General features: G+C 36.2%; 1 protein-coding gene across 1 annotated transcript; it reads right to left on the reverse strand.

Annotated features, from left to right (window-relative positions):
• Nucleotides 1-6772: 6772 nt before the first annotated feature.
• On the reverse strand, nt 6773-7414 carry LOC145030307 (uncharacterized). Its single transcript, XM_078978695.1, has 2 exons — nt 7110-7414; nt 6773-7031 (listed from the first exon to the last, which is right to left on the reverse strand). Exons 1-2 carry the CDS (start codon nt 7412-7414, stop codon nt 6773-6775), a joined length of 564 nt encoding a protein of 187 aa, XP_078834821.1.
• Nucleotides 7415-8894: the final 1480 nt, after the last annotated feature.

Below are 8894 nucleotides of genomic sequence, written 5' to 3' on the forward strand. Positions count from 1 at the left end.
GGAAGATAAGGGTTGAATGGTAAGTATTGGATTAAAGTTGAGAAGATTTTATGGAAGCAGGGGCTAAAAGGTAACATTTGGGTTTAAATAGGAAAAGATATGGTGGGGTGGGGCCGATATTGTTAAAATGGGCAGAAGTTTGATGAAACACGGGTTACGCCCGTCAATCCCCTTCATGTAGCCTCCATATATATATATATATATATATATATATATATATATATATATATATATATATATATATATATATATATATATATATATATATATATATATATATATATATAGTGCATTAGAAACCCTAACCCTAACTCAAGAATGCAACTGTCATCATCAGAAGTCCCCCAACCACCACCCTCACATTGACCACCTCCGTCCGCCGCTGCATAGTCCAGTTCAAACACCTCTACTACACCACTACCGGCGAAGACGTTCTTTTTATTATTTCATTGTCACCAAACCGCCATCTAGCATCATCAATGTTCCCTTTGCCAGTGACGACGAAGACCACCAGTGGGCTTCGTCCCTCTGTCGCTGCTATTGCCACCAATTCCTCCACTGCAACCACCACTGCTAAAGATGAAGGCCGCCATGGAGCACCATCGCAGTTGACGATCAGAGGGAACACGCCCGGGTGTGTCGCTGTTGTTATTTCCGGTGGAAGTCATCACTCCATTGTAGCGTTGCTGTTCCGTCGTCGCCGTTCTCCGAGCCGTTACGTTGCCACTGCTACTTTAGCGGTTGATTCTTGTTCCGATGTCACCGCTATTACCGCCCTTAGTCACCATTGATGTCGCTGCCGCCATGATACCTTAATTTGCTGCCACTAGCCACCGTGAAAGGTGGTTGTGTGTGTGTGTGTGTTTTCGTGCGTTTGTGTTCATTTCTGCAGTGAGAGGGTGTTGTGTAGGTATTTAGTTGGCTGGAAAAGCCACCACCACCACCGTGAGGTGGTGGCTGCTACCATGTACCACCATGTGTGTGTATCTTAGTGGGTGTGTGTGTTCATTTGAGATTTAATAATATAAAATGTAATTAGGAATTGGAATAATGAAAAGAAACCCTAACCACCACCGTGAAGTGGTGGCTTTCGCCTCCTGCCGCCACCAGCCACCGTGTAGGGTAACGGTGTGCTTGTTGTGTTTGACTTGTTTGGGATGCTTGGACAGAATGGGCCTAATGAAACCCTAGTAGTCCCAATGAAACCCTAATAGGCCCAATGAAGGCCTAATTGACCTAAATGCCCAAATATATGACTAATGGGCCTAGTGAAACCCTAATGGGTCTAATGAAACCTAATGGATCTAATGACTTAACTTTTGGGCCTATTGGGTTATGATTGGATTGGAAACCCTAATTAGGGTTTAGAAAACCTAATTTTGGATATATGGGCATGTACTTATCGGGACCCACATTTGGGTCATTGGAATGGAATTGTGAATTACACCCAATCACACAATATGATTTTTCTAGTAGAGTGATGAACTTAATGGATTAAGTCCTTAATAGGTTAAGTGAGAAACACTTAACCCTAATTGTTATTTTATGTGAAGCCCTAATTTCACTTGGGCATAAATTTGGGCATTTCCATTAGGCTTTGGTAATTAGGTTATTAATGGGCCATTCAAGAGCAATCATATGGACTAAAATATGTAGATGGGCTTTAGGGTAAGGCCCACATGAGGGGTTGGGCCGAATTTAGAAAATTGGACCATAGATGGGCCATAATTAGGCCTTTATGATCATAAGATATTGAGCCATGAGAATTGTCAAATGTTTGGACTGGACTAAACGAATGGGCCTTAAGGAAAGACCATGTAGAGGTCTGGGATCAATTTGGAAAATTGGACCATATGTTGGGCTTTGGCCCATTACCTAACTGTTAGGCCTTTGGAGTGTGAGTTGGACCTTGGGCTTGGAACCCACTTATTAATTAGGTATTGTTTGATGCTGGTAGTTCGGGAATCTATCAACCAACACCTAGAGTTTCATCTGTGGGACTTCAGTAGTGCTAGGTGAGTCTCCTCACCATACCAATGGGTCGAAGGCACCAAGGCTGACCTATTTTTTATTATGTGGTACACTAGTTGATGTAGAGATATGTGGTATGCCAGTTGGTTATATGTTATATGCTATGTTATTTGTCTATATGATATTTACATGAAAGACCATGAGGGGAGCCCATGACACTTAGATATAAGACCAAGTGGGGTAGCCCATGGTTGTCCAACAGGGAAAAGACATGGGGGAGCCTATGACACTTGGATGTAAGAATATGTGGGGGAGCCCATGGTTGTCCAGTGGGGAAAAACCATGGGGGAGCCCATGACAGTTAGGTGTAAGACCATGTGGGGGAGTCCATGGCATCCTTATGCAGGGATATATGGTAGATATAGCTTTTATAGCTAATTTTATATGGTAGAGATAGCTTTTACATCTAATGTGATATGTGATATGTGGTAGAGATAGCTTTTATAGCTAATGTTATGTGGTAGAGATAACTTTTATAGCTAACATGATATGTGGTATGTGGTAGAGATAGCTTGTATAGCTAATATGATATGTGTTATGTGATAGAGATAACTTCTATAGCTAATATGATATGTGGATAGTGTGTGGGGTATGCTCTAGGGAACTCATTAAGCTCTGTGCTTATGTTTTACAGTTTTGGTTACATGTATCATCGATTTGGAAAAAGGAGGGCTTGGATTGATCGCAATGCACACACCTATGATTTCCGAAATGAATGATTTTGGGATAAACTCTGATAAATGTTTTACTTAATGATGATTTGAAATGTTCGAAACAAATGGTATCAATGTTGTAGCTATATTAAATGAATTTTTTTACCCATGATTTTTGGGTCGTTACAAATAAGAAGATTGATCGATTTTGAAACAATGAAAATGAGTATAGATTTTTTTTCTGTTATGAAGGATGAGGAAAAAGTGTGAATCGTGCTTTTGATTTCTATCGATCAGAGAAAGGGGAGTAGAAATGTTTATTCGAGTCGGATATTTAGAACTGAATAAGCTCTTATTTGGGTAACTCGAACCAAATAACCCGAGAACCGAATAAGCATAATATAGATACCTAAAACCCAAATCGAATTGCTTATTCAGGTTTAATTCGGTTTGGTTTTCGGTTCGATTCTAGTTTTTGGGTCAAATTCTCATCCTTACCATTGTTTTTAGGATTAGTAATGTTTTATGCTTAGTGCTCACATATTCTAGAGAAAATGACAAAAATAGCCATTTACACTAATGACATTACAAAAATAGCCAAAAAAAAAATCGAAATTACAAAAATAGCCAACGATTTCGCAGATGGAGATGCCCCATCTGCGAAATGACCTTCTCATCTGCGAAAGTACAAGCACCTAAAGCACAGCTGTGCTTTAGGTGCTTGTACATTCGCAAGTGGTATTTTTTTTTAATTTTTTTTGTGTATATATAGTGGTAATTTCGCAGATGGAGAAGGTCCATCTGCGATTTACTCTCACTCTATCTGCGAAATGGTGATTTTTTTTTAGTTTGACTATGAAATGAATTGGTTTGACTACGAAATCATGTTGCTATATAAAAAGTTTTGTAGAAACTAAAAAAAAAAATGATATTTTTCTACAAAACTTTTTATATAGCAACATGATTTCGTAGTCAAACCAATTCATTTCATAGTCAAACTTAAAATATATATATATATATATATATATATATATATATATATATATATATATATATATATACAAAAAAAATCACCATTTCGCAGATAGAGTGAGAGTAAATCGCAGATGAACCTTCTCCATCTGCGAAATTACCACTATATATACACAAAAAAAAAATTAAAAAAAAATACCACCTGCGAATGTACAAGCACCTAAAGCACAGCTGTGCTTTAGGTGCTTGTACTTTCGCAGATGAGAAGGTTATTTCGTAGATGGGGCATCTCCATCTGCGAAATCGTTGGCTATTTTTGTAATTTCGATTTTTTTTGGCTATTTTTATAATGTCATTAGTGTAAATGGCTATTTTTGTCATTTTCTCCATATTGTATATTTACTTACCTAATATAAATTAAAATTAACATAGATTGTTTTGTAAAAGAGATGGAGTGATTATTGTATTTTACGTTCTATATTTTAACGACATATGTAGAAAGATTATTAACAATATATTTAGATTTTCCTAATCATATAAAGTTATTTTTGTTTAATTTTGATCAAACCAAGCGACTTGACGATTATGACTTACATGTGTGTTTACTATTTTTTATTGGAATACATAACTGACCATCTATAATATTACCATAATATTTTTGTTTGTTTTATCTATAACTTTTCATGAGAATAATCGGAGTGACGACGTTCATAGATCCGGGTTCTTTTTTTTTTTTTTTTAAGGGAAAATGAGTTGTAAGGGTAATGATGTTTTATCCGTGTTCACATTATACCATTAACGTTTTTTTTTTTTTTTTTTTTTTTAACAAAAAATACCATTAAAATGTGTTTTCTGTACATAGTTTACCATTGGTAACCGGATACAATAGGTATCCCGATATTTTATTTATTTAAAAAAAAAATTATGTGGAAAATACGTGGTTCACCCCTCTCCATTAAACACCCTCACCCTCAATTAAACACTCTCAAAGCACGATTTCTTCTTCACTCTTCAAGACTGTAGCAGCTTTCTCAAATCCATGGCTTCCTCCTCTACATACACCTCCAACACCAGATCGAAGAAAATCAAGTCAAAATCGAAACTTGATTTTGCAAATCCCTGTGATTATGGCTACCCTTCTCGTATCTGGACTTCAACGACCAAAGATAATCCTGGAAAAGAGTTTAGGGTTTGCCCTAATTCAACGGTATGTCGGGTTTAATCTATATGTAGTAAGGTCTTTTCAATAATTTTCGTATATTTGTTTTAGGATAACCCAGAAATTAAATGCAAATTCTGGGAATGGGTTAATGAAGAAGATACAGTCAACAAGAAGAAAAGAGATGAAGTAGGAGCACAATCCTGTGAAGTAAGGGCACAATCTTGTGAAGTGAGGATTGCAATTATGGACCATGATTTCAATATTTACAAAAAGAAGACAGATGAAGAATTTGATAAGATAATTAGAAAAATTAGCAGTCTCAAAACATATGTAATTGTGTTGTTTATGTTGTTTGTAGTATCACTCTTAAGGGCATAAATGTCAAATTGTAATCGGATATTATGGTTGTTTTGCTGAATATGATTGAATGAACATGTTTTGCTGAATATGATTGAATGGACATGTTTTGCTTAAGTTTGAATATGATTTAATCTTAAGTACAAACAACATTGAATGAGCATTCATGCATTGTCTTATTAGGGTAATAATGTGCAAAATGTTACCCCTGTACAAACAACTTTGCAGAATTTTACCTCTTAATGTGCAGAAGGGCATAATGGTCAAAATGAAGGAATCCTAAGAGCATAATGGTCAAAAAGAATCTTATGTAAAAGCAACTTTGCAAACAACTTTGCAGAATCTTGTGTTTGAATATGATTTAATGTGAATAATGGTAAAAATAATATGGACATGTTTGGCTTAAGTTTGAATATGATTTAATCTTAAGTACAAACAACATTGAATGAGCATTCATGCATTGTCTTATTAGGGTAATAATGTGCAGAATGTTACCCTTGTACAAACAACTTTGCAGAATTTTACCTCTTAATGTGCAGAAGGGCATAATGGTCAAAATGAAGGAATCCTAAGAGCATAATGGTCAAAAAGAATCTTATGTAAAAGCAACTTTGCAAAAAACTTTGCAGAATCTTGTGTTTGAATATGATCTAATGTGAATAATGGTAAAAAATAATATGAAGGGCATAATGGTCAAAAACAAGGAATCATATGTAAAAGCAACATTGAACGATGTAGATTATATTTAAAGGGTAATAACAAACAAAAGCACAGTTTTTAATGTGTATATTTACATCAAAAGACAAGCATGGTTTTAGCAAAAGACAAGCATAGTAATTTCTGCCTTAAACAAACAAAAGCACAGTTTTTAATATGCAGATTTACATCAAAGGGAATCATTCCAGTGTAACAGGTTTATTCACACTTAAACCACATCCATCCTTGGTGATGACCACCCTCCTTAATGCCACTTCAGTGATCCTCTCTGAGTATTTCCTTTTCCTCTTCAATGGTTGTGCTCTTTGTTCAACTTCAACAACGGGTTGTGCAGCAGGTTCCTCAACAACAGGTCCATGAACTTGTTCCTGATCAGGTTCATGAACTTGTTCCTGATCAGGTTCAACAGCAGCTTCAACAACTTGTTCATCAACTTGTCCCTGATCAGGTTCATCACCATCTTCAGCCAGCTCTTCAATCTCAGATTCAGACTCAGATTCATACTCATTTTCAACTTCATCCATCTCTTCAATCTTAAATTCAGACTCATCCTCAACATCAGGAACATGTTTACCCTTCTTCTTTTTGGCTTTAGTACTTGGTCCTACATTAAAATTTATAATGCATTAATAGATAATACTTATATTTTTTTTTGTAATTGAATGATACTTGATATGAAAAAAAAACCTTCTTTGGACAGTGGACATGTTATTTTGTTGTGTCCTGGTTCTCTACAGATGCTACATTTTGTAATAGCCCCTTTCTTGCTAATAGTATGACGACATTCTTTTTCTGAAGCAACCTTCTTCCTGTTGACTTTAGGTCTGCCAGGTAATCTTTTACGTTTCAGGGGCAACATAGGTTGACCTTCCCAAGATGGTCATATTTCACTTCCATTTAAAGGATTAATTGTATACTTATAGCAATTTCCAAACATTTCTGTTGTGAACCAAGTTGCCACATAGTCTTCCACATTCTCATTTAGATAACTAATAGCAGCCATGGCATGTATACATGGTATACCGCTTAGTTTCCATCCTCTACATGCACATGTTCTTTGGTTCAAGTACACAGCATAAACCTCATGTACTGACCTCACCTCAAATTGTTGCACTCCACTGGGAATTACATACCAATACCTTTAAAATAAAGGAATATAGTATAAAATTAGTACTTGGGAATTACATGCCAATACCTATAAAATAAAGTATATGTACCTTAGATGTTTCCTCTTGTCCCCTATTTTCTTTCTAATAGATGGACATATGGCTAGATTCCATTTCTGCCCCTTCAATCTTTTACAATACATCCTATCCATCACAAACCTCCTAATTTCCTCTAACATTGTTATAATCGGCTTTTTCCTAGCATGCACAATTGCAGCATTAAAAGATTCACAAATACCATTCTTAATGGCATCACAAGACCTGTCCAATACAAAAAAAGCCCTAGAACAGGGTTTTGGATCTCTTTCCATCAAGTGATCATATGCTTGTATATCAATCACCCTAATCTCTTTCATTATACCTTCAAACCTCTGCACAGTTGTGGCCTTTGCAGCCCTCCAAAAAAGCTTCCTATATGCAACACCCTTAAATTTTTTCTTGAAATTAGCATAGACGTGCCTAGTACATTGCCTATGCTCAGCATCTGGTACTCTTTCTTTAACAGCCTCAATAAGACCCTAAACATGCAAGATAAACATAACATTAAGATAAACATAACATTAAGATAAATAAAACGGTAACCAATTAAAAAACAGTTAGGATAAATACCTTGTGTTGGTCAGAAAGTAAGGTTAATCCTGCCCCATTTCCCATGTTAATGTCCTTAAGTAGTAAGTTTAGAAACCACTTCCAAGTTTCTTTGTTCTCAACTGCAACTACTGCCCAAGCAATGGGGTAAATATGGTTGTTAGCGTCTCTACCTACAGCTGAAAGAAGCTCACCTCTACAAATACCTTTTAAAAAGCAACCATCTACACCTATAACCCTCCTGCATCCTTCAATCCAACCATCCTTTACACCTTTGATACAAACATACATCCTAGAAAAATAAATTGTGGAATCAGGCATTGTATCCGTCCCAATTTTCACTGTTGACCCTGGATTAGCTCTTAATATCTCAGCTCCATAACTCCATAATTTTTCATAATGTGTGTTCAAACTGCCTTCGATCTCATTAAGTGCAAACTTCTTTGCATTCCTGCATTGTCCAACACTAACCTTCACATTGAAAATTTCCCCAACTTTATCCCTCATTTCCCTGCAACTCATTTTGGGATTTTCTAAAATATCATTAACAAAATGTTTCCCTATCCATGAGTAAGTAACAACTGACCCAAACTTGAAGGTTCTAGCACAGTTATGCTCATTACGTAAGGACTTAATTTGGAATGACTTTTCACTGCTCATCCAAGTAGCCCATAGTCTAAAAGGACATGATACCTTTCCTTCACTAGTTTTACAACACCTGACTAGCAACCTAGTTTTATCATTTTTTTCATACCAAAGGTTAAAACCGTTTGCTACTGCATAGTTTGAGACAAGCTGTTTAAGTTCTTGAGGGTTACAAAACCTCATACCAAGGATGGGTTGCATTGTATCCCATTTTTGAGTTGAGTCATGAAAAGGGTAAATTGGGGCTTCTTTGGTTCCATTATCTGAATCATCATCCTCATCAACAAAATCATCTCTAGGGACAACACTAATATAGTTAAGAAAGGGATCATCAGATTTAGTCAATGGTATTACCTCTTCATCGGGTTCATGATCAACAGATAGAGCATTAGACATGACCGAGTCTTTATCTTCATCAGAGCTTTCACTATCAACACTTTTTTCTTCCTTTTCTTCCTCTATCCAGTCAAGCACCGAATCGTTGTAGTGATCAATATATACATTAATCTTTCCCTCGTTACCATGTGCAGCATCAAGAAACCTCCTGTAGTCATCATCGTTTTTCAGTGGTGTCAACCCATCACGCATTGACTTATGCCCAAG

Source organism: Lactuca saligna, chromosome 2, assembly GCF_052625555.1.
Source record: "Lactuca saligna cultivar CGN05327 chromosome 2, ASM5262555v1, whole genome shotgun sequence".
Lineage (NCBI taxonomy): Eukaryota > Viridiplantae > Streptophyta > Magnoliopsida > Asterales > Asteraceae > Lactuca > Lactuca saligna.

Bases quoted from the DNA above. Each gene is read 5' to 3' on its own strand.
- LOC145030307 (XM_078978695.1), bottom strand. From the start codon at position 7,414: ATGAAAGAGATTAGGGTGATTGATATACAAGCATATGATCACTTGATG. The intron at 7,032-7,109 runs GTACATATACTT...TTTATTTTAAAG, and splicing joins GACAAGAGGAAACATCTAAG to GTATTGGTATGTAATTCCCA.